Source organism: Scyliorhinus torazame, chromosome 12 (genome assembly GCF_047496885.1).
Source record: "Scyliorhinus torazame isolate Kashiwa2021f chromosome 12, sScyTor2.1, whole genome shotgun sequence".
NCBI classification, from domain to species: domain Eukaryota; kingdom Metazoa; phylum Chordata; class Chondrichthyes; order Carcharhiniformes; family Scyliorhinidae; genus Scyliorhinus; species Scyliorhinus torazame.
Genome location: NC_092718.1, coordinates 83028942 through 83055896, shown reverse-complemented (window position 1 = coordinate 83055896; position 26955 = coordinate 83028942). Strand labels below are relative to the sequence as shown.

Below are 26955 nucleotides of genomic sequence, written 5' to 3'. Positions count from 1 at the left end.
CTCTTTCCACTGATGAGCATCTCGAGAGTCAGTCAAGGGTGTTGTTACAATCTCACACCCACCACGTGGCTAAGAGCTAGTCTGGTTCAGTCAGACAGAGTGACCACACTTAAATTAGCAGAGAGTCGAACTCACAGCGAACTGTGCTAACTGTGCTACTAGTTCAATAAACCTGATTGAACTAACGTCAAGGTCTGGAGTATCTTTTTGATCTATGCTGCATCCAGTTGCAGCCAGTGTTATATCAGCGTACCTAACAAGACAAGTTCATGAGGTCTTACTCTTAAGGGAATCCTTACCGATGGTCTCGTCCCTTATTTACTCTCATTGGTTTCTAATTCGCAGCTGAGACCTCCTGGTTTGTTCAAATAGATGTCGGTCAGTTAGAGGGTAATTTATTAATCATTGGCCTTTACCTAAGATTGGCTGGCACCCTCAGGAATAATTTAGTGTCTACTTGTGCTGCCTCACGAGAGGGGGATTCTCACTCCCTCAGCACTGGCCCTGCAACAGTGCAGCACTCCCCCATTACTGACTCTTTCACATTGCAGCACTCCCTCAGTACCGACCCTCCGACAGTGCAGCACTCCCTCAGTACTGACCCTCTAACAGTGCAGCACTCCCTCAGTACTGACCCTCTGACAGTGCAGCACTCCCTCAGTACGGACCTCCGACAGTGCAATGCACCCGAGCTACTGACCATCTGGCTGTGATGCATCCCCTCACTACTGATCCTCCAACAGTACTGAACTCCCTCAGTAATGAGCCTCCAAACGTTCAGCACTCCCTCAGTACTGAACCTCTGACAGTGCACAGCTCCCTCAGTAATAATACTCCGATAGTGCAGCACTCTCTCCATACTGACCCTCTGACGGTGCAGCACTCTCTCCATACTGACCCTCTGACAGTGCAGAACTTCCTCAGTACTGACCCTCTGACAGTGCAGCACTCCCTCAGTACTGACCCTCTGACAGTGCAGCACACCCTCAGTACTGACCCTCTGACAGTGCAGCACTCCCTCAGTACTGACCCTCTGACAATGCAGCACTCCCACAGTACTGACCCTCTGACAGTGCAGCACTCCCTCAGTACTGACCCTCTGACAGTGCAGCACTCCCTCAGTCCTGACCCTTTGACAGTGCAGCACTCCCTCAGTACTGACCCTCTGACAGTGCATCACTCCCTCAGTTCTGACTCTCTGACAGTGCAACCTTCCCTCAGTACTGACTCTCTGACAGTGCAACTTTCCCCCAGTACTGACTCTCTGACAGTGCAACTTTCCCTCAGTACTGACTCTCTGACAGTGCAGCACCCCCTCAGTACTGACTCTCTGACAGTGCAGCACTCCCTCAGTACTGACTCTCTGACAGTGCAACTTTCCCCCAGTACTGACTCTCTGACAGTGCAACTTTCCCTCAGTACTGACTCTCTGACAGTGCAGCACCCCCTCAGTACTGACTCTCTGACAGTGCAGCACTCCCTCAGTACTGACCCTCTGTCAGTGCAACTTTCCCTCAGTACTGACCCTCTGACAGTGCAGCACTCTCTCAGTCTTGATCCTCTGACAGTGCAGCACTCTCTCAGTCTTGATCTTCTGACAGTACTGACTCACCACAATGCAGAGCTCCCTCAGTGCTGACCCTCCAAAAGTGCAACAGTCCCTCAGCACTGACCCTCCAACAGCGTAGCACTCACTCAGTGCAACGTTCCCTCAATGCCTCCTCAGTATTGGCCCTCTGACACTGCAGGACTCCCTCAGTACTGACCCTCTGACACTTTTGCACTCCCTCAGTACTGACCCTCCATCTGTGCTGTGCTCCCTCAGCACTGACCTTCTGACAGTGCAACGCTCTCTCAGTACTAACCCTCTGACCGTGCAGCATTCCCTCAGCAATGACCCTCTGACAGTGCAGTGCTCCCTCAGTACTGGACCGTCTGACAGTGCAGGACTCTCTCAGTACTGACAATCCTGATTGGCGGGCTGGATTCTGGGCTCAGACATGAGACAGTCCTACCTGAACCCACCAGGCCACAACTCTGAAATCTCTTTCAGAATGAGTAACACGACTGGACCCTCAGCTGGAGGGAAAACCTGAGAAATGCAGGTCTGAGCAAAACATTTCTTAGTTTGGAGAGAATTGGTAAAAGAACCAGAGTTGGGGGAGGTGAGGAGAACACTAATGTTACACAAAGCAAAACTGTTGTGATCTGGAAGGTGCTGTCTGAAAGGGCGGTGGCAGCTGATTCAATATGAACTTTTAAAAGGGGCAATTGGAGAAATACTGGAAGGAGAAACAATTTGCAGTGTTTCAACACTGTGGGCTAGTGCGTGGTCAACTCCAGGCCCACTGGTCCTGGGGTCACAACATAAGTGAATGAACCAATAGTTTGTATCATTCCCTGAGATTGTTGATCCTTAGCTGCTCCAGTTACTTCAAAGCACCAATTCAACTGTTAAAAAACTATTTACTTTGACGAGCGAAGAGATAAACATGCAATGGTAATAATAGAACAACAGTCTGCTAATCCAATTATTCCCCTAACTACATCCCATCCTCCATTCAGTCACACACATGACAGACACATGGAGGGGATAGTGAAAGGATCCAAAACAAAAGGGATTAGAGGGCAGCACAGTGGCACAGTGGTTAGTGCTGCTGCCTCAAGGCGCCGCGATCCCAGGTTCGATCCCGGCTCTGGGTCACTGTCCATGTGGAGTTTACACATTCTCCCCGTGTTTGTGTGGATTTCACCCCCACAAGCCAAAGGTGTGCAGGCGAGGTGGATTGGCCATGCTGAATTTCCCCTCAATTGGAAAAAACGAATTGGGTACTTTAAATTAATAAAAAAATAAAATAAGAGGGATTAAACGGGCATGAGTTACATCTTTGCTGATGAGGTGGTAGTCTTTGTAGTTGACGATCTACCAAGGGCATAAATTGTTGAAATCATCGGATGGTTTGGATATTCTCGTGTTTATCTTCAAATAGAACATGCAGGCTATATAACTCTCTCTGGGGAGACACTTTCGTTTGTACGACCTCCATCAGACTCGCGTTCAGTCTCACTGAGATAATATTAGAATTCTTCCCCTGAGGATTTTAAACAGGTTTTCAAACAGCCCCTCTTCCTGCAGGTGGTAGTAGACTGTATCATACTACAGGGTGAACTGACTGCAGAAAGAACGATCGTTAAACACAGACCATCAGTTGTTGCTCCCCAGTCCTTTAATCCAAAGTGAAGCTTTCACTGGCATGGCTGCAGAGTATTTTAACAGCCAGCCTTAGCAGATGGAACCTGTTTGTTCCTATGTTTTCATAGAACTGGCTTCAGACTGCTTGCAGCCTTTTAATCAAAGGTTAACGTTTCACAGGCCTGGCTGGACAGAGATTGTTTTGAACCTGCTTCTCTCTGCTCTCGGTGTCTCAGCAGAACTGAAACATAGCTCTGAAAATGGAGCCTGTCTGTGTTTTCAGAACATTCCGGAACCAGGCCCCCCATCAGAATTGAGATCCTGCCAAAGACCGGGATTTCAAAAAAGCTGATTCGCTGATAGCCAGGTCCATCAAACTGACATCACAGGACCTGCCACAAAGCACACTAGCTCGAGGGATGTGCCTGGGCCAGTTCAAATAGCAGCTTGCACCAAGGGGTGGGTTCAAAGGGCTGTAGTTTAAAACCAGCCAGCAAGATAGGAATTAAAAAGGATCAGGCAAGTATTTAAAAGGGGTTCCTTACAGTAGGAATATGGAGGGAAAGAGCAGAAGGGTGGAGGGTAGTGGGGTCTAATTGGAAAGATCTTTCAAAGGGCCAGCATAGAGATGATAGACTGAAATGCCTTCTCCTGTTCTGTGTGCGTCTATATATTGGCCGTCACGATCCTGTTTCCTATCTGCAGCTCCTGTCTCTTGGACCATAATTCTAACTATCTGTGGAGTTTGTTTATTTACCACCATTGTGCTCGTCCTGACTGTCCTCAAGTACCGATCAACAAGGAATGGGTAAGTCTGACCTGTGTTCATGGTCTGTAACTTCACCATCCCCATCTCCACCATCGGGAATTCCCGTTCAATCCCACTTCCACCCTCAACTCCGCAAAGCCTGACCACCATCTGTCCACAGGGCACAAGTCAGGAGGGTAATGGAATACTCTCCAATTGCCTGGATGAGTGCAGCTCTGACAACACTCAAGAAGCTTGACTCCATCCAGGACAAAGCAGCCCCACTTGATTGCTCCCCCTTCCACAAACATTCACTCCCTCCACCACTGACGAACAGTGGCAGCCATGTGTACCATCTACAAGATGCACTGCAGTAACTCACCAAGGTCCCTTAGGCAGCACCTTCCAACGCCTGACCACTGCCAGCTCGAAGGACAAGAGCAGCAGATACCTGGGAACCCCACCGCCTGGAGGTTCCCCTCCAAGTCACTCACCACCCCAACTTGGAAATATATCAGCCATTCCTTCACTTTTGCTGGGTCAAAATCCTGGAACTCCCTCCCTAACAGCACAGCGCGTGTACCTACACCACATAGATTGCAGCGATTCCAGAAATCAGCTCATCACCATCTTCTGAAGGGCAATCAGCGATGAATAAAATATGCTGGTCTAGCCATCGAAACCCACATCCTATAAATTAATTCAAAAAAATCCTGAACTGATGTTTAATGATGTAAAGCTGCCTTCATTTTTGCCATTGCGCAAGATGAGTGAGTGATAGCTCATCTCACACAGCCCGAAGCAGACAGAATGTAAGAATTGGGTTGTGTTAAACTGAGCGCCATTTTTCAAAACATTACCCTTCAACTCATCACAATCCAGTGGGCATGGAGGGTGTAAGCTACACCTCCCCGCTCCTGGTCACAAGCTCCAGGCTCCTGTCTCTCCCTCATTGGACCATGTAACCGATGGCATTGCCATGCCTCAACTAGCCGGTCAGACAATGGGTGGGGGTCATTGCTGCCGGCTCTGAAGTTTGAGGCAGGGCCAATTCGACCTTCCATGAAAATCTCTCCCCAATTTCTCCCATTCAATTTGATTAAGGAGCTGAGAAACTCCAAGGGGAACTCAGAGGGGAATGTGTGGATGGCTACATTAACCAGTGCCTGTTCAATTTTCAGACAGCGGGATGTGGCAGGGTCTACAAGTTTCACCGAGATGGCAAATCCGACTGAGGTGAATGCAATTCCTAATATCTACATTACAAGGCAGAATGATTAATATTTAATCAGCACTATATCCCACAATCCCCAACAACCCTTCCCCAAATCCCTCAATCCCCATCTACTCCTCCCCATATCCCTCAATCCCCAACTACCCCGCCCCCATCCCTCAATCCTCAACTATCCATCTTCTCCATGTATTTCCCAATCTCCACCTACACACCTTTTCTCCATATCCCTCAATCCCCATCTATCCACCTTCTCCCTGTGTCCCTCAACCCCCACCTACCTAACTTCTCCCTCATTTCCTCAATACTCATCTACCCACCTCTCCCTGTATCCCTCAATCCCCATCTACCCACCTCTCCCTGTATCCCTCAATCCCCATCTACCCACCTTCTCCCTGTTTCCTTCAATCCTCACCTACACATCTTTTCCCCATATCCCTAAATTCCCATCTACCTACCATTATGAATTCTCCCTCTGTGTACCCGAACAGGCGCCAGAGTGTGGCGATGAGGGGCTTTTCACAGTAACTTCATTGCAGTGTTTTGTAAGCCTACTTGTGACAATAAAGATTATTGTAATATTATATGGCCTGTTTAGCCAAACTGGCGCTGTCAAAGGGAGTGGGTAGAATGTGGGACTCGCTTCCAAAAGGAGTGGGGGGAATGTGGAACAAGGGCGAGATTCTCCGACCCCCCGGCGGGTCGAAGAATCGGCGGGGGCTGGCGTGAATCCCGCCCCCGCCGGTTGCCGAAGTCTCCGGCACCGGATATTCGGCGGGGGCGGGAATCGGGCCGCGCCAGTTGGCGGGCCCCCCCGCGCGATTCTCCAGCCCGGATGAGCCGAAGTCCCGCCGCTAAAATGCCTGTCCCGCCGGCGTAAATTAAACCTTATCGGCGGGACAAGGCGGCGCGGGGCGATCTGGCCCGGGGGGTGCCCCCACAGTGGCCTGGCCTGCGATCGGGGCCCACCGATCCGCGGGCGGGCCTGTGCCGTGGGGGCACTCTTTCCCTTCCGCCTCCGCCACGGTCTCCACCATGGCGGAGGCAGAAGAGACTCCCTCCACTGCGCATGCGTGGGAAGCTGTCAGCGGCCGCTGACGCTCCCGCGCATGCGCCACCCGGAGATGTCATTTCCGCGCTAGTTGGCGGGGCACCAAAGGCCTTTTCTGCCAGCTGGCGGAGCGGAAATTCGTCAAACCGCCGACCTAGCCCCTTAAGGTTGGGGCTCGGCCCCCAAAGATGCGAAGCATTCCGCACCTTTGGGGCGGCGCAATGCCCGTCTGATTTGCGCCGTTTTGGGCGCCAGTCGGCGGACATCGCGCCGTTTCCGGAGAATTTCGCCCCAGAAATCATTTTGACAACCCTGAAAGCCACCCCCATAAACCACTGAATTCCACATTTCTGAACATCAGACGTAAAGCCTAAATATGGTCTGTGCCACATGCATAAATCCCAAATTTAGTCTGCACCCCAGGTGTAAAGCCCGAGTTTAGTTCTGTGCCCCAGGCGTAAAGCCCAAACTTAGTCTGCGCAGCAGGCATAAAGCCCGAGTTTAGTCTGCGCCCCAGGCAAAAAGCCCAAATTTAGTTCTGTGCCCCAGGCCTAAAGCCCGAATGAAGCTGCATTTTAAGCCCATAAGAAAATCTATTACTGAAACCCCATCCTTGAATGAGAATGCTCGCCCTGCATTGCAGGCATAAAGCCCAGGCAGTAATGTCAGTATACTACAGTATACTATATTGGGTAACAAAGCCTAATGACATGTATTCAGTTTAAATTAACAGCATAAAACGACAACTGAAATTTACAGCATTCCTTCGAACTTGAATAATGTAGGCGTAAAGCCCCAGACAGGCCAGTGAAACTTAGGCTTAAAACCAATCTCATGTCAATTCTTCAAGACTGAACTAAACCCACCCATCATCTCATCCACAAGCTTAACAAAGACTTTTAAAACTGAACAGTAAGAAGTGTTACAACACCAGGTTAAAGTCCAACAGGTTTGTTTCAAATCACTAGCTTTCGGAGCACTGCTCCTTCCTCAGGTGAATGAAGAGGTAGGTTCCAGGAACATATATATATATATAGACAAAGTCAAAGATGCAATACGATACTCTGAATGCGAGTCTGCAGGTAATTAAGTCTTTAAGGTCCAGAGAGATGGGGTAACCTCAGGTTAAAGAGGGGTGAATTGTCTCAAGCCAGGACAGTTGGTAGGATTTTGAAACCCAGGCCAGATGGTGGAGGGTGAGTGCAATGCGACATGAATCCCAGGTCCCGGTTGAGGCCGCACTCATGTGTGCGGAACTTGGCTATAAGTTTCTGCTCGGCGATTCTGCGTTGTCGCGCGTCCTGAAGGCCGCCTTGGAGAACGCTTACCTGAAGATCAGAGGCTGAATGATCTTGACTACTGAAGTGTTCCCCGACTGGAAGGGAACATTCCTGCCTGACGATTGTCGCGCAATGTCTGTTCATTCGTTGTCGCAGCGTCTGCATGGTCTCGCCAATGCACCACGCTTTGGGACATCCTTTCCTGCAGCGTATGAGGTAGACAACGTTGGCTGAGTCGCGCGAGTATGTACCATGCACCTGGTGTGTGGTGGTCTCACGTGGAAAGGTGTTCTCACGTGCAATGGTCATTAAAACTGAAGTCAAAGCGTGCCGCAGGAACCAAAAAGCGGTCAAATCACTTTGCTGTCTGATTTGGAGTCCCTTTCTTTTTCGATGTTTGTGATGGTGCTGTCGGATGGCATCTTGTAGCTGATAAGGTGTTGACGTTGAAGAGGTACCATCAACAGTATCATTCGAGGTCATGGATGTGCCATATGTTGAAGTTGGATAAGACTGTACATGCTGGTTCTGGCCACGTGTTGTGCAGGAAGGGTGATCCTGCTGAGAACCGCTGAAGCTTGTCGAATTGGAAACAGAATTGCTGCTCGCAAAAATATCTGGTGATGGTGTGAAACTAGAACCTTGCATCTGATAGGAATATGCCGTCTGGCCAGGCTGGGGTGCAGCAAATCCTGGGCTGTAACTAAGGCATCCAGTCTGTGGTGCAGATTGCGCTTGCGGTAGTCCTCCTTCGGTCTTGATTCCATTAGTGGGCAATCCGTAGTGCTGGCCTGTTTGAGAATATGCTGCATAGACTGCTGGCTGCTGCATGCCTGAATACTGGGTTTGTCCAGCATGAGCTGTCATTGGCTGCACTGCTGGTGTGGAAAAAATGTGTGGATATAGCTGTGGTGAATATTGGTGTATTCCTCTTGGACTGTAGCCACTGCTTGTTATCACTGACTTTTGTGAGGGCCACGAAGAATCCAGCACGAGTTTTAAGGATACAAAGTAATAACATTTATTTACAATAACATATATATATATAAAACAGCAGCAGCAACTTCCCTTGCTGCACACTCCTTCCTGCTGGTTCCAAACTGGCCAGCTTTATTTATACTTGGAGTTTACTAATGGTTTCTCTGCCCCCCTCATTGGGGAAGCTCATACTCCCACAGGATTGTGCGATTTTCATTAGGCCCCAGCCAATGGTAAGCAGGCAGGTTATAACATCCCTCCCCTGCAAAGTCCAAGGAATCCACCGAAGACCCTGGCGAAGGAGGGCGTCGGACTCATTTTGCCGCAGGCTGGACACCATATGCACACGGCGCTGGATCAGGGGCGTGTAACGAGACGGAGACCGGCGCTTCCGTGATGAACGGCATACCGGTTGTACGACCACGGCCCGTGTACTCGAGGATTCCCCTCTGATGCGTCCTGTGTCTCCATCTCGGAGTCAGTCTGCTGCCTCCGTCATGTCAGCGTCTCTATCTCCATTCGGTTCTGTAACGACCTGCGTAGGCTTTGAGTGAGGCACCAGTGGGAGATTGTGAGGACTACCTTCCCTTGTCTCTGGTCTCTGCGGCTGTAGAAATGAGCTCCGGAGGCGGGGAATCTTTGGAGGGGATAGTCTTCTGCACCGAACGTGGTCTACATGTTTGCGCTGGAGATGACCCTGGGCTTGCACCTGGTAAGATATAGGGCCCGTTTGGCGAAAGATTACGCCAGGAACCCACTGGGCACTGTTTTGTTATGTTTCCTTTGTAACATAGGCGGCTTCCTTGTGTTGCATTTGTCAAGGAAGGTCGAGACGTGTAAATAACTTCAACTCATTTATTTACACTATGTACACTTTTATAACTTGAGTTCGACACTGCTGCTAATCCTATTGTAGTTACCTAACTGACTAACCAGCTGCTGTCTTCCACGTGGTGGGTGTAATATTGAATCAACCCTGTGCCTCTCCTCACTGACTGTCTCCACTGGCCAAAGGGGCTGATCATCTGTGTGGTGTCCTTCATGTATAGGTTGGTGTAATGCCCCCCTGTGGTCGTGTCACCTCCTTGTGTATCGTGAATGTCCATTGGTCACCTCCTATCTAACTTATCTATTGGGTGAGTGTGTGTGTGTGATGTTTCTGGTGCTCCCTCTAGTGTCTGTCTAGCTTACATGTACTTACAGTGATGCACATCGCCACAGGCACCACCAGCAAAATTCCGAATGAACACTGGGTCACCGGGCGCAAACTGCCGAATCGGCCGATGCCGAGAAAATCCCTGCCCCTGCCATTCTTGTGTGTGGCGTACTTTTGCGCCAATGTCCGGGAAAACCATACTAAGGCGGGTGCGAAGTCTCCGGCCCATTAGGAGTTCTGCGAGAGCTACCCCAGTCACCTCATGGGGGTTGGTCCTGTACGTAAACAAAAAGCGAGCCAGTCTCGTGTCCATTGATCTGGAAGACTGCTTCTTTAGGCCTCTTTTGAATGTCTGCACTGCGCGCTCTGCCAACCCATTTGAAGCCGGGTGGTAAGGGGCAGTGCGGATATGGCGTATGCCGTTCATCTTCATGAACCTCGCAAACTCCTCACTCGTGAATGGAGTGCCGTTATCCGTGACCAGCACCTCGGGGAGGCCATGCATACTAAAAGACAAACGCATCTTTTCAATTGTTGCGCAGGATGTTGTCCCCTGCATCTTATGCACCTCTAGCCATTTAGACTGGGCGTCGATTCATAGAAGGAACATGGATCCTTGAAAAGGGCCGGCAAAATCTGCATGCAAGCGTGCCCAAGGCCGCCCTGGCCATTCCCAGTGATGTAGGGGCACGGCCGGCAGAAGCTTCTGATGCTCCTGGCAAATGGAGCAGTTTTGGGCCACCTTCTCAATGTCGGTGTCGAGGCCTGGCCACCAGACATAACTCCCGGCCAACATTTTCATTTTGGTCACAGCTGGATGCCCATTGTGCAAGTCCCTTAGTATCAGCTCCTGGCCTTTTTCCGGGACAATCACACGCGTCTCCCACAAGAGGATGTCGTCTTCCACACTGAATTCTGACAGCTTGGAGGAAAATGCCCGCAACTGGGAGCTGTCGATGCTGCCCACCATACAGGACTATGTGCCGAACCTTTGACAGGACTGGCTCCGTCTGGGTCCACTCACGGATCTGTGATGCCGTGACAGGCAAGGGTGTCCATAACATTTAGGGTTGCAACCACCTCACCGGTCATGGGGGTCGACAGGGGGCCGGTCGATAAAGGCAATTGGCTCAATGCGTCGGCATTTGCTATCTGCGTGCCTGGTTTGTGCTCCAGAGAATACTCGTATGCAGCAAGCAACAACGCCCAGCGCTGGATCCGTGCAGAAGCAATGGGCGGTATTGGCTTATCCTCTCTGAAAAGTCCCAGCAGAGGCTTTTGATCAGTCACGATAGTGAAATGGCGGCCATACACGTACTGGTGGAAGCGTTTCACCGCGAAAACCACTGCCAGGCCCTCCTTCTCGATCTGCGCGTACTTTTTCTCCGCTGCAGTCAATGTGCGGGAGGCGAAAGCTATCGGTCGCTCAGCCCCGTTCTCCATCTTGTGGGACAGGACGGCCCCAATACCATACGGGGATGCATCACATGTGACGAGCAAAGGCTTTCCAGGATCATAGTGGGTTAGTAACCCAGACGACGACAATTGTTGCTTTACCTGCCGGAAAGCGGTTTCTTGCGGCTGACCCCAAACCCAGGGGTGATTTTTCTTTAGCAGAAGGTGCAACGTGGCCAGCGTAGTTGCCAGATTGGGGAGGAACTTCCCGTAATAGTTTACGAGACCGAGAAAAGAACGAAGATGCGAAGTGTCAGTCGGGGCGGGGGCCTGTTGAATCGCACGCACCTTCTCTGCGACGGGGTGCAAACCTTCGCGGTCCACCCGATAACCTAGGTAGACTACTTCCTTAGCCTGAAATACGCACTTTGTGCGACGTAAACAGACTCCAGCCTCCTAAAAGCGTCGAAGGACAGCCTCCAGATTTTCCAAATGTTCCTGCTCCGACGTCCCTGTGATTAAAACGTCATCTCAGTAGACAGCAACACGTGGTAGGGGCAGCACGGTAACATTGTGGATAGCACAATTGCTTCACAGCTCCAGGGTCCCAGGTTCGATTCTGGCTTGGGTCACTGTCTGTGCGGAGTCTGCACATCCTCCCCGTGTGTGAGTGGGTTTCCTCCGGGTGCTCCGGTTTCCTCCCACAGTCCAAAGATGTGCAGGTTAGGTGGATTGACCATGATGAATTGCCCGTAGTGTCCAAAATTGCCCTTAGTGTTGGGTGGGGTTACTGGGTTATGGGGATAGGGTGGCGGTGTTGACCTTGGGTGGGGTGCTCTTTCCAAGAGCCGATGCAGACTCAATGGGCCGAATGGCCTCCTTCTGCACTGTAAATTCTATGAATCTATGGTAAACCTCTCAAAATGCCCTCCATAACACGTTGAAAAATAGCGCAGGCAGAGGATACTCCAAAGGGCAACCGTGTATATTCATACAGGCCCCGGTGTGTATTAATCATTACATATGGTCGGGAGGCAGGGTCCAGCTCCAACTGCAGGTAGGCGTGACTCATATCTAATTTTGTGAACGAGAGTCCACCTGCAAGCTTCGCGTAGAGATCCTCTCTGCGAGGCATTGGATATTGGTCGAGTCGGGAAGCCGTATTCACTGTAAGTTTATCGTCGCCACACAAGCGAACTGTGGCATCTGGCTTCATTACAGGTACAATTGGTGCTGCCCAGTCAGCAAAACGGACGGGCCTGATAATACCCAAACTCTCCAAACGAGTGAGCTCCCCTTCTACCTTCTCGATCAAGGTGTATGGCACCGGGCGCGCCCGGAAATAGCGCGGCGTGGCTCCTGGCTCGACTTGGATACGGGCTACGGCCCCTTTTATTTTCCCCAAACCAGGGTGGAATACACCTGGGTATCGTCCTAGCACCTCAGTCAACCCTTCAGAAACTGTTTGGAGGATGTGCTGCCATTGAAACCGCAAATGGCGCAACCAGTCCCGACCCAACAGGCTGGGCCCATGGCCGCGCACCACGATAAGTGGGAGACGCCCCTCCTGGCGACCCTAAACAACAGGGGTCATTGTAGTTCCTGCAATGTCCAGTGGTTCCCCCGTGTAGGTGGCCAACCTGGCCTGTGAGTCGGTTAATGTAAGGGTCTGTCTACCCTGCTTGATGTGGTCGAATGTCCTCTGGGCGATCACGGAGACCGCTGCGCCAGTGTCCAACTCCATCTCAAGTGGGTGACCATTGACCCATACTGTCACCTCAATGGGGGCCGCACGGGGAGCTGCCACACAATGCAGCTGCAGGCAGTCGTCCACCGTCTCCACGTCCTCAGGAGTAGTCGCCGCAGGTTCATCCACATGGAAGGTACGGCCCCTGGGCTGGTCCCAGTTTCGGTCGGAACGACGGCACCTCTGGCGCCCCCAGAACCGGCGTCCGTGATGGGGTCAGCGCCTACAAGTCTGACACGGACATGGCTCCTCATCCATTGGTTCTGGAGAAGGCTCCCTTCGGGGAGGAATGTCCGACGGCCACTGGCGTTGGTCCGGACGTCGCATCGCCCAAGGTACCACAGGAGTGCGGGGGGACGTGTTCGGACGGAAGGGGTTGCGCCCCAAGGCATGCACTTCCATTCCCTGTAGCTCCTACACTCCTCGTTCTGCGCTCTCTCGGGACAATACTATTTGAATGGCCTGTTGAAAAGTCAATGTTGGCTCAGCTAACAACTTTCTCTGGGTGGCCGCATTGTTAATACCGCAAATCAAACGGTCGCGTAACATTTCTGACGAGGTCTCACCATAGTCACAGTACTCCGCAATCCTGCGTAGCCTGGATAGAAAATTGGCAAGGGATTCTCCAGGGGTCCTCTCAGTGGTATTAAACCGGTAACGCTGGACTATTGTGGACGGGGTTAGGTTAAAATGTTGCCCCACTATATTCACAAGTTCATCAAACGTTCTGGTGTCTGGCGCAACTGGGTACGTAAGGCTCCTAATCACCCCAAACGTATGTGGGCCACAGGCGGTGAGCAATATGACCACCTGGCGCTCGATTTCGGTGATGTTGTTTGCCCGGAAATAGTAACGCATCCGTTGTGCGTACTGGTTCCAACTTTCCAGCGCAGCATCAAAAACATCCAAACGTCCGTACAGAGGCATGGTATAATAGAAAACAACTTCCAACCTGTATCCAACAAAAATCCAGGGAGGTGGCTTCAGCAGTGTAGACAGCTATTCACTTTAACCCTCGTCGCCAGTTTTGTGAGGGCCACGAAGAATCCAGCATGAGTTTTAAGGATACAAAGTAATAACATTTATTTACAATAACATATATATATAACAGCAGCAGCAACTTCCCTTGCTGCACACTCCTTCCTGCTGGTTCCAAACTGGCCAGCTTTATTTATACTTGGAGTTTACTAATGGTTTCTCCGCCCCCCTCATTGGGGAAGCTCATACTCCCACAGGATTGTGGGATTGTCATTAGTCCCCAGCCAATGGTAAGCAGGCAGGTTATAACACTGACCCAGTGTAATTGTTAAGTGATCCATCACCTGTCGTTGTGGCATCTGCTGTCACCCTGAGCGTGCCATCACTGAGGTTGCGGCACTCCCTGTCTGGAGTAAAGTCCAGCTTACGTGACTCAGAGTCAGCGTTTGGTTGCTCCCCATCTGGAGTCTGGTCTGTTTTAACTGAGTCAGTGTTGGTTTGTTGATGCTCCCCGTCCGGAGTCTTAGCAGGTTCACTGGAGTCAGCTGAGATTTCTTGAAGCTGCACGTCTGGAGTCGGAACATGCAGGAATGCATTGACCTGTGGAGAGGTTCGAGCGAATGAGGGTGGAAGTATCGTGGTGTCACTGGACTCACCAGTGGTCTCACAGTGATCGTCGAGTGCCTCTGTACACACTATCTGAGGTCTGTCACTTTGCACATCTTGCTTGGGAAGTGGGATGGTGTCATCACTCGTCTCACATACTGTGGGTAGAGCCTCAGTAGCTGCTTGTTGTTCACTTGGGTTGGGTAAATTGTCAGAGTCTTCATCTGGTGGCGAAAGCAATGTGGGTGGACTGTCATTGTCTTGCTGTTGTCCTTCATTTGGGCTTGGACTGTCATTGTCTCTTTGTTCTTCACTGTAGCATGATAGACCGTCATGGTCGTCCTGCTGTGCACTGGAGCGTGGTAGACTGTCATAGTCTTCTTGCTGTTTACTTGAGCATGGCAGACTTGCATCGTCTGCTGCTAGTTGGTCAGAGGAGGTTGCTAGACCCTCATGGTCTTGTTCCTGCAAGGACTGCGCGTCGGAGTCTTGCGTTGCTTCTATCGTGGAGGCTGTCCACGAGCTCGCTGTGGAGGCTTGTGACACTGGAGTCACTTCTTGTCCGTGCAAGGACTGCGCTCTGGAGTCTTGCATTTCTGCAATTGTGGAGTCTGTCCACGAGCTCGCTGTGGAGGCTTGTGACACTGGAGTCACTTCTTGTTCATGCAAGGACTGCGGTGTGGAGTCTTGCGTGTCTTCTTTCGTAGAGTCGGGAATCCTGAGCGGTGCGTGGACCACGCTCTGTGTGGCAGCAGGCCACTCTCTGTGGGCTTGTACCACTCTCTGTCTCTTGGTGTCAGGCCGCAGCATCATCCGGCACTCACGAGTTGGGATGTCATATCTGCTGGGCTGAAGATCCTCAAATCCGAAGAACGAATCCGCATCTGCGTCGGATTCAATACGGGGGTCGCCAATGTGCAACACGTCTAGTTGAAGTTCGGATTTGGTACTTGGGTAGCCTCCCAAGGTGAAAGGTTCGTCCGGGTCGTAGTCTTCTAGGACCATATCATCACTGTTTGCGTCGGAGCCGGCATTGGGCTCGCGAGGTCCAGAGAAAATGTAAAGGTCGGTATCGAAGTATTCAAGGTCGGAATCATCGGTTTGGGCGTAGGTAACTGCTTGTTGCAGGGTTCTTCGGATGTTAATTTCATTTCCTGGTTCAAATTGAGGCATTGTGCAGTCATTCCGGTGAAGGAAGGTTGTTTTCCGGCTTTAAAAGATTTTCTTTGATTTGGGATGTTTCCCCTTTAAATGGGCGTGGTCCGGGACCTCTGACGTCATGATGCATGTGACGTTGCGTGTAGGAAGTGATTACGCATGCGCAGATCGCTGTTCCTTTACCGATGGCCTTGTTCTCATTTGCGCATGCGCGGCTGCGCGCAACTGCGCAAGTGCAGTACCTTTAGCAAGATGGCCGCCGATCAAAACTGTTCTCTGCTCCGGGATATCGGCATCGTGGTGCGTACTGGCGCTTCTCTTACCTTTTCTTGCTGGTTGGAGTGTGTTTTCCTCACAGTATTTGCCGAATTTGTCCAGGACTGCCTGGAAGTCGCTCTTGTTTTGCCCCTTGGAGAACTTGAATTTTTTAAAGATTTCTTCTGCTCTGGCACCGGCGATGGTGAGGAGAAGCTCTGTTTTTTCAGGATCGGCCACTTCTTCTAGTTCGACTGCCACCAGGAAGATTTCAAACTTTTGCCGGAATGCCCGCCAGTTTTCGTGGAGATCGCCGTGGCACTGGAGCTGCTGCAGAACCTGGATCTCGAACATCTTGCCTGGGTATCTTTGCTGGTTGTCACTGTACGCTGAGGTTTGGCTATCTGGATTAAAACAGTTCAGTCCTGGTACCATGATTTGTTATGTTGTAGGTGTAACATAAGCGGCTTCCTTGTGGTGCACTTGACAAAGGAAGGTTCAGACGTGGAAATAACTTCAACACGTTTATTAAACTATTTACACTTCTATTACTCGGGTGCGACACTACTGTTAATCCTACTATAGCTACCCAGACTGACTAACCAGTTGCTGCAATCCACGTGGTGGGTCTAATGTTGAATCAACCCTGTGTCTCTACTCACTGACTGTCTCCACTGGAAAGAGGCAGATCATGTGTGTGGTGTCCTTTATATATGGTTTGGTGCAATGCCCCCCTGTGGTTGTGTCACCTCCTTGTGTATCGTGAATGTCTATTGGTCTACTTGATCTATTGGTTGAGTGTGTGTGTGTGATGTTTCTGGTGCTCCCTCTAGTGTTTAGCTAGCCTACATGCATTTACATTGATGCTCATCACCACAAGTAGTAGGTCTAAATAAAAAATCTGAATCGGCACAGGGTTGACGGGCTGAAAGGCCTGTTCTTGTGCTGTAATGTTCTTTGTCCTTTGTTCCCACCTTCCCCTCATTTCCTGGAATCCTCACCTACCCATCTTCGCCCCGTATCCCTCAATCCCCACCTACCCACCTTCTCCCCGCATCCCTCAATACATACCCTCTCCTCATATCCCTCAATTTGCAATAAAGCAACAAAGTAACAAAACCATGGCTAAACTCTTCATATTAGTGAGGGCTGGGCTGGGGAACTCTGCACGTTTCACGCTACAGGAAGGATGGCAGGGCCTTGGAGAGGGTACGGAGGAGATTTACTGGAATGGTTCCCAGGGATGAGGGACCTCAGTTAATGTGGAGAGACTGGGAGAAGCTGGGATTGTTTCCCTTACAGCAGAGAATGTTCAGGAGGAGATTGAATTGAGACATTCAAAATGATGAGGGGTTTAGACAGAGTCAATAATGAGTTTCCAGTGGCAGGAGGCTCAGTAACCAGAGAGAAATAGGGAAGGAGGGAGTGAGAGAGGGAAGAACAGAGAAAATGATTGGAAGAGAAGGAGCAGGAGACTGGGAAAGAGAGAGTGAAAGAGACAAAGACACATCGGGGAGCAAAAAGAGTCACGGAGAGAGTGGGAAGGAAACAACGAGAAGGAGAGAGGGAGAGAGAGTGACAGAAACACTGATGCTTGGAGGAACAAAAAGAGAGTCAGAGAGAGAGGGGGAAGAGGAGAAGGAGAGAGGGTGAGGGAATGAGAGAAGCAGTTATTATACCGTCAATTCACTGTGAGACTGTGAGAGTGTGAACATTAGGCTTTATTAACCATGAACTCACCTGCCAGAGTCGGCTGTGCAAATAAGTGCCACCCACAGGTGGCCGGTTTATATATGGCCCTGCTGATTCTCCCACCCGGCGTGGGGGGGAAAATACCCCCCAGAGAAGGAGAGCAAGTGGGAGAGAGAAATGGCGAGAGGTGGTGAAGAGAGAGAAGGTAAGGGAAACAGGAGAGAAAGGGAAAGAAAAAGGCAGAAATAGATGGGAACAGAATGTGCCGGTGAGGTGACCAAGACTGAAACTTTTCTGGCTACACAATAGTGAAAATAGCTTCCAGTTACTCACCACACACACTGACACACTGACAAGATCATCGGAATAATAGCTGCTAATCAGGACTTAGTTAAGGGAAGTTGAGAGGATGAATTAATCACAGCAAAGTTTTCTTCACAAACTGATCAAACACACAAGCTAGGATAATGATCATATTTTACTCCACACTGTCCTGATAGCTTTCGATTGTGTCTTTGAACATTTTTCCATGGTGACAGAAAGCTACCTGGAACCTCAACCAAATGACCCTCTGACAGTGCAGCACTCCCTCAGTACTGACCCTCTGACAGTGCAGCACTCCCTCAGTACGGACCCTCTGACAGTGCAGCACTCCCTCAGTACTGATCCTCTGACAGTACAGCACTCCCTCAATACTGACCCTCTGACAGTAGAGCACTCCCTCAGTACTGACCCTCTGACAGTAGAGCACTCCCTCAGTACTGACCCTCTGACAGTGCAGCACTCCCTCAGTACTGATCCTCTGACAGTACAGCACTCCCTCAGTACTGATCCTCTGACAGTACAGCACTCCCTCAGTACTGATCCTCTGACAGTACAGCACTCCCTCAGTACTGACCCTCTGACAGTAGAGCACTCCCTCAGTACTGACCCTCTGACAGTAGAGCACTCCCTCAGTACTGACTCTCTGACCGTGCAGCACTCCCTCAGTACTGACACTCTGACAGTGCAGCACTCCCTCAGTACTGATCCTCTGACAGTGCAGCACTCCCTCAGTACTGATCCATATGTTTATTGGATAAACATATGGATGATAATGGCATAGTGTAGGTTAGATGGCTTTTGTTTTGGTGCAACATTGTGGGCCGAAGGGCCTGTACTGCGCTGTATTGTTCTATGTTCTATGATCCTCTGACTGGCAACCTCGGCGCAAATTGGAAGCTCTTCAAGCAAAAGTTCCTCTTATACATCGAGGCCTCCGACCTCGAAGCCGCATCAGATGCCAGAAAGATGGTGCTGTTTCTCTCCACAGCGGGGGAACCACGCCATCTACATCTACGACTCACTTACGTTTGCTTAAGTTCAAAACAGTCCTGCTGAAGTTCGACAGCCACTGCGACATTGAGGTGAATGAGAGCTTTGAATGGTATGTTTCCCAGCAGAGGCTTCAGGCTAAGGATGAACCTTTTCAGCCCTTTTTGACCCATCTCCGCATCCTAGTGCAGTCATGTAACTATCACTCGACGGCTGATTCCATGATCCGGGATCAGATTGTTTTTGGGCTCCCTTCGCCAGCAGTAAAACAGTTGACCCTCTCTGTCGCTATCGAGACGTGCATTGTCCATGAGCATGCTAAGAATCGTTACTCCCACATCAGGGTGGCAGAAACTGTGAAGCTGGCCTCCCACGAGGTGGAACAGGTGCAGGCCATTGCACAAATGCAGGGCCTGAGCAGCGAGGAGAGTGGCCGTTTCGCTCGCTTTTCCCAGGTCCCTGCTCATGCGCGCCACGACCGAGTGGACGGTGAGACCGACAACCCGACTGCGCAGGTGCGTACGTCGATCGACCGCACTGCACATGCGCTATGGCGCACGGAATGCGCTGACGTCGGTGTCATGACGTGCCCGAATTGTGGCTCCGCCCACTTAAAGTGGCAATGTCCGGCGAAAGGACGCCAGTGTCTACAGTGTGGCAAGCTTGGCTACTACGCAGCCCTATTCAAATCTGCTCCACTGCTCAGCAGCCAGCGATCCCAGCTGCGGCGCAGAGGTATCCGCTCAATACAACACGGTATGCCAGATTCTGATCCCGATAGCGCAACAGACCCTGATACTGAGTGCCTCAAGTCCCCATACCGGGTGGGCATCATAACAACACACGCGTTGCCTTCCACCACGACGGCGAAACGCCTCTCGATCCTCAGTGTGGATCCCGACGACGAATGGTGTGCTGTCCTCACAGTGAACAAGGCCCGCATTCGGTTCAAACTGGACACCGGCGCATCGGCGAACCTCATCTCGAAATCCGACCTCGACACCACCTGCGCCAAATCAAGCATTCTTACACCGGCCTTTCAACTCCTTGACTACAATGGCAATGCCATAGCAGCCAGTGGCTCGTGTCAACTGGGGGTATCCAATAAGGCGATCAAGGTGACGCTGCGGTATGAAATCATCGGGCCTGACAGAGCGTCCCTGCTCGGTGCTCGAGCCTGCAAACTCCTGAACCTTGTTCAGCGCGTCCACACCATGTCATCATCACCGGCGACGGCCTCGCCCGATGAAAACTTGCAAGCCGACATAGATGACATCATCACGCAGTACCACAGCGTGTTCGATGGAATGGGCACGCTCCCATACCGATACAAAATCCTGCTCAAGCCGAACGCCACCCCTGTAATTCATGCACCTCGCCGGGTGCCGGCGCCCCTCAAGGATCATCTGAAGAAGTAATTACAGGACCTCCAAGACCAGGGCATCATATCGAAGGTTACAGAGCCCACAGACTGGGTCAGCTCCATGGTCTGCGTCAAGAAGCCATCAGGGGAGCTTCACATTTGCATTGACCCTAAGGATCTAAACTGCAACATCATGCGGGAGCATTACCCCATACCAAAACGCGAAGAGTTGACCAGTGAGATGGCTCATGCCAAATTCTTTACTAAGCTCGATGCCTCCAAGGGTTTTTGGCAAATACAACTGGACATGTCCAGTCACAAGCTGTGCATGTTCAACACCCCGTTTGGTCATTACTGCTGCAACCGGATGCCTTTTGGCATCATATTTGCCTCCGAAGTATTTCATCGCATCATGGAACAGATGATGGAAGGCATCGAGGGGGTGCGAGTGTACGCTGACGATGTCATTATCTGGTCCACAACGCCCAGGAACACATCGCTCGCCTCAAGAAGGTATTCCAAAGAATCCATGAACATGGTCTTCAGCTCAACAGGGCCAAGTGCTCATTTGGTCAATCGGAGATCAATTTCCTCGGTGCCCACATCTCGCGGCCGGGTGTGCGGCCAAATGCCGACAAGGTCTCGGCGATCAACGCCATGAAGACCCCGGAGGACAAAAAGGCGGTCCTCCGCTTTCTCGGAATGGTCAACTTCCTCGGGAAATTCATTTCCAATATTGCATCCCACACCATGGCCCTCCGCCATCTCGTCAAAAAGTCGACGGAATTCCAGTGGCTGCCCACGCATGAAGAGGAATGGCGTGAGTTGAAAGCAAAGCTCACGACAGCCCCGGTCCTTGCATTCTTCGACCCAACCAAGGAAACCAAGATACAACTTTTGCAAGCCAGGACGGCATTGGGGCGGTGCTCCTTCAGCGGGATGACTCCGCGTCCTGGGCTCCAGTGGCGTATGCCTCCAGGGCCATGACGCCCACTGAGCAACGGTACGCTCTGATTGAGAAGGAGTGTCTGGGCTTCCTAACAGGGAGAGTCAAGCTCCACGACTATGTTTATGGCCTGCCGAAATTCATGGTAGAGACGGACCACACGCTTCTAGTCTACACAATCCAGAAGGATTTAAACGACATGACACCTCGGTTACAGCGTATTCTTCTAAAGCTACGCCGCTACGACTTTGAACTGGTCTACACGCCAGGTAAAGAGTTAATTGTTGCAGATGCCCTGGCCAGGTCCATTACCACACTGCATGAACAAAGTGACTTCATCTGTCATATAGAAACCCAAGTGCAGTTGTCTGCCTCGAACCTTCCGGCCTCCGACGAATGGATGGTCCAAATTCGTGACGAGATGGCCAAGGATCCTCTGCTGCGCGTGTGATGCAGCACCTTACCAATGGCTGGCAGAAGGGACAATGTCCCCAGTTCTATAACGTAAAAGACAACCTGACAGTGGTGGGGGGAATTCTTCTGAAACTTGACAGGATCGTAATTCCTCAGAGTATGCGTGCTGTGATGCTGAGCCAACTCCATGAGGGTTACCTTGGGGTCAAGAAATGCCGACGCAGAGCTCGGGAGGCGGTCTATTGGCCGGGCATCAGCCAGGACATTGCTGACACAGTCCTCAATTGCCCTGCCTGTCAGAAGTTTCAGCCAGCTCAATCCAAAGAAACATTGCAGCAGCACGAGATTGTGACCTCTCCGTGGTCCAAAGTCGGTGTAGACCTTTTCCACGCCAAGGACGTGACTACGTACTCCTGGTCGACTACTTCTCCAGTTACCCTGAAGTAGTGAAACTGTCCAACCTCACGTCGAAGGTGGTAATCAAAGCCTGCAAAGAAACGTTCGCCAGGCTTGGGATACCGCTCACAGTAATGAGCGACAACGGTCCTTGTTTTTACAGCCAGGAATGGTCTGACTTCGCACAGTCCTACAACTTCCGTCATGTTACCTCCAGTCCCCACTACCCACAGTCAAACGAGAAGGCCGAAAAAGGGGTCCACATTGTAAAGCGACTGCTGTGCAAAGCTGCAGATTCAGGCTCCGATTTTAACCTGGCGATGCTGGCACACAGGGCGACCCCACTGTCCACTGGATTGCCTCTAGCCCAGGTGCTCACGAATCGCACTCTGAGGACCACAGTTCCAGCCACCCACGTTCCCGACCTTGACCACCTCACGGTCTTACAGAAAATGCAGCAGCCACTGGCCCAACAGAAAGCCACGTACGATGCCCATGACACGGATCCATCCGAGCAGGTCCCAACTGATCATGTTCGCGTACAGTTGCCTGAGGGCGCCTGGTCAGCCACAGCTGTTGTGCTCAAACAAGTGGCCCCAAGATCATTCCTTGTCCGCATGGCTGATGGCTCCCTGCTACGGCGCAACAGACGGGCACTGCGAAGAGTTCCACGCCCGCTACCTGACCGGCGTGCCCCGCTGCCTACGATGCCTCCTCCAGACGTACCCTACCATGACGCCACCGATCTACCAGCAATCCTGCCAGTCCACGCGCCCACCGCGATGCCAGCGATCCCGCCTCTCCAAGCGCAGGCGGTTCCGACTCCGCCTCTGTGGCGATCAACAAGAATTTGTCGCCCACCACAAAGACTAAATCTATAGACTGAGCTTTTGTACATTTTTGTGACTTCACCAATTGGACCTCTGTAAATATCGTTTCGCTTGCCATGTATCTGACTATCGAAACCTTCCTGTGTATATACGTTCATTTAGACATCTTTCTGTATATAGTCAGGCACATATACATATATATATATTTATAAGCATCCACACCTTAGTATTTATTTTAGAAAAAAAAGGGGGGGAGATGTCATAATAGCCACGCATGTATATAATGAGATGCAGACAGGCAGTGATTGACACACAGGATGACCAATAAGCACACAACACAGTGCAGCCAATCGCCAGACAGGACACCACCACTATAAAGCCAGAGGGCACTAGGTTTCCCGCTCTCTCGGGACCCAGACACTGAGACAGTCAGAGTCCACGAGCTAGCACAGTGCAAACACCATGCGGGAGCTAGTAAGTCTGGTCAGGCTAGTACAAGGTCTCCAGTCAGTTCAGTATAGTGTCGACCCACAGCTGAATATGTATATCAGTTCTATCGTTCAATAAAACGGTGTTGGATCTTCTACAGTGTTAGACGTCTGTTTCTCGCATCGCTGCATCAAGTGCAGTCCACACCGAACCGACCTGTCCAACACATCAGGTCAGACCTTCCAAACGGCGAGGGCAGGCATAATAGGTCGAATGGCCGCCTCTGCTGTGTAATGTTTACGCTTTGTTGCCTCTGGTTTTGTTGCAGGCCTCTCGAATGGCAAAGAATGTGTCTGCTCACCATGAAGAGCCTGTCTATTGCAATACCGCAACCAATGATCTCCACGCCATCTACGCCAACAGCGAACGTAAGAGAGCAGCTTGCAATCCGGGAGGAGGTCAAAGGGAGGCAGCCAGCGCAGGCAGTCCCAGGAAGCTTGAGGAGGAACTTTACATTAATCTCAGCAGCAGGGGATGGAGTGGAGCGGCAGCGAACTGTACATATACTGACCAGAAAGGTCAGAAAGTGGGATCGGCTCAGGCCAAGAAACAGGAAAAGCCCCTTTTCAAATAAAATAACAACCACCACCAGATTTCACAGCCAATTCGAGGAAAAACTTTATTCTCTCCAGCACCTGACCTCCACACTTCCCCTGACAGAAACAAAGCCGACAGAGTGAAAGTGTGAGTGTGTGTGGGTGAATGTGTGAGTAAGCGTGTGAATGTGTGACTGTGAGCGAGTGGGAGTGTGGAGGTGTGAATGTGTGAGTGTATGAGTGTGTAGGTGTGTGATTGTGAGTGTGGATGTATGTGTGTGTGTGGGTGCGTGTGAATGTGCCGATGCGCAAGTGTGTCGGTGTGTAAGTGTGTGAGTGAGTGCGTGAATGTGTGAGGGTGTGAGAGCATGCGTGTGTGAGTGTGTGGATATGTGAGTGTGTGTGTTTGTGTGAGTATGTGATTGTGTGAGTGTGCGATTGACTGGGTGTGTGAGTATGTGTGTGTGTGTGTAAGTGTGTAGTTGTGTGTGAGTGTGACTGTGTGTGGGTGTGTGAGTATGAGAGAGTGAAAGTGTGGATGTCTGTGTGTATGTATGAGTGTGTGTGAGTGTGCGTGTGTGTGTGTCAGTGAATGTTTGAGTGCCTGTGTGAGTATGTTTTTGTGACTGTGTGTGTCTGTATATGTGAGTGTATGCTTGTGTGTGTCTGTGTGTGAGTATGTGTTTGTTTGATATGTGTGAGTGGATGTTTGTGTGTATAAATGTGTGAGTGTGTGTGTATGTAAGCGTAAGTGTGCGTGAATGCAAAGAACAAAGAACAGTACAGCACAGGAACAGGCTCTTCGGCCCTCCAAGCCTGCGCCAACCATGGTACCTGCCTAAACTAAAATTGTCTCATTTACGGAGTCCATATCCTTCCGTTCCCACCCTATTCATATATTTGTCTAGATGTCCCTTAACTGCCGCTATCGTACCTGCTCCCACCACCTCCCCAGGCAGCGCGCTCCATATATTTACCTTGTGTGTAAAAAACTTGCCTCATACATCTGTTCTAAACTTTTCCCCACGCACTTTAAACCTGTGTCCCCTAGTACTTAACTCTCCTATTCTAGGAAAGAGCATCTGACTATCCACTCTGCCCATGCCACTCATAGTAGTAGTGCAAGTGTGTATGTGTGCGAGAGCATGTGTTTCTGTGTGTGCATATATGTGTGTGTGTGACTGTATGCGTGAGAGTGTGAATGATTGTGAGTGTGTGTGTATGTGTGTTTGTGTGTGCATTGTTATGACACTCTAGGCTAATGTGTGGTTAACTCCAGCCTCACAGGCCCAGGAGCCCCAATATAAGTAAATTAACCAATAATTAGTATGTTTTCCTGAGATCCTTTTCCCTTGACTGCTTCAATGAGTTATTGCCACCAGATTTATAAGTAAAACATTATTTAAAAACTATCTGTAACTAGTGAAGAGATAAACATGTATTCGAAACAATAGAAAAATGGTCTACTAATCTAACTATTCCCCAAACCCCATCCCACTCTCTAAACACACAAGACAGACACAGGGCGGAGGAGGTAGGAAAGTTTAAAAAATAACAGGGATTATAAGGGCGGAGATGAAACTTTGCTGCTGAGCTGGTAGTCTTTGTAGGTTTTTTTTAGAAATATTTTAATTCAAATTTTTACATATTTTCAACAACCCCCCCCTTACAGAAAAAAGAAAAATAAAGAACACATAAATAAACATCTTACAACTACATCCCGAATTCCCCCAATATACAAACCCCCCATTAAGCAATAATAAACACAGTAGAAAACACAAAGTACACCCCCCCCCCCCCCAACCCCCCCGCCCCCCTCTGGGTTGCTGCTGCTGCTGACCACCTCCTAATGCTCTGGTAGTCTTTGTAGTTGATGATCATCAAATCATAGGTTGGTTTGGATCTTCTAATGTTTGTCTCCAACTAGAACTCTCAGACTGTAAGGCTTCCTCTGGGATGTTACCTTCACTTCCACTGACCTGGGCTTTTATGGAAAAGGTTCTCCTCTGGTCTCTGCAATTCTAACTTGCATCCACCAGATGGACCCTCAGCCTCACTGAGTCAAACTGAAGTTATCACCATGAGAATATACAAGAGATTTACATTAATCTCAGCAGCAGGGGATGGAGTGGAGCGGCAGCGAACTGTACATATACTGACCAGAAAGGTCAGAAAGTGGGATCGTCTCAGGCCAAGAAACAGGAAAAGCCCCTTTTCAAATAAAATAACAACCACCACCACCATATATCAAGATTAACTGTAGTGATGAGAAAGTAAAAGGCCCTTTCTTCTCGACACCTAGAGATCTGAGGGGAGATCTATCTGCACTGTGCCTTCCTCAACCTTCCAAACAGACATTCAGCTTTTACAGATCTAGCTGAAGACTGCTTGCAGTCCTTTAATCAGAGATTAAACTTCACAGGCCTGGCATCATGGAGAATGCTTGCAGCATTTAAATCAGGAGTTAAAGCCTAATAATCCAGACCTGCTCACTCCAGTCAAGATATCAAAGTGAAAAGGAGTTCCAGCCTTTCTGGGAACTATATTGCAGCCTTCTGCTCAGCTCCTTCTCAGAAAAACTAATGGAACCTGTCTTCCGCTCCAGAATCTTCTGAAAGACTCTCCCAATCCCAATCGAAACAGAAAATATGTGTGTATGTGCGTTATTGTGTCTGAAAATGTGTTTTTGTGTATGTATATCTGAGAGTGTGAGTGTGTGTATGTGCATGTTGTGATGAATGTAGGTATTCCAGATGTATTGTGCCATCTGTGTTTGGTGTAGTAAGGGTTAAAAGCTTGGGTTAGTGTGTGTGTGACTGCTGCAGTACTGTTTTTAAAGAATCCTGGTTGGGAATGTTTTGGGGGCCAGAGGAGCAATTAGGGTACCATAAAAGTTTGGGCTAATGGAGTTTGGTTTGGATTAAGGGAGTTAAACCTATGGAGTTGGATACATTTGGCGGAATTCTCCATTTCAGAAACTAAGTGTTGTCACCGGGACTGAATCGGTTGCGTTCTACAACAGCACAATTGGTGCCGTTCCCAGACCAATTCATCGACCGTTAATGGGCCAGCACCAGCGCCACGTGGAACACGACCGATTTCAAAGAAAACCGGTGTCTGATTGCCCAGAGTCGGGATTGACACTAGAGAGGCTGATAAGCTGCAGCCGCATAGAAGCACTCAGCTCCCCACACATACC

At 50.3% G+C, this 26955-nt stretch overlaps 1 protein-coding gene across 1 annotated transcript in view; it reads left to right on the top strand.

Moving 5' to 3' along the window:
- The window catches only part of LOC140386524 (B-cell receptor CD22-like), a 101312-nt gene extending 75779 nt beyond the window's left edge, over nt 1-25533 (top strand). Inside the window, exons 5-7 of the mRNA XM_072468931.1 lie at nt 3899-4001; nt 5123-5177; nt 23489-25533. Coding sequence (XP_072325032.1) covers nt 3899-4001; nt 5123-5177; nt 23489-23794 — 464 coding nt within the window. The 3' untranslated portion in view covers nt 23795-25533. The remainder of the gene's footprint in view (nt 1-3898; nt 4002-5122; nt 5178-23488) is intronic.
- Nucleotides 25534-26955: the final 1422 nt, after the last annotated feature.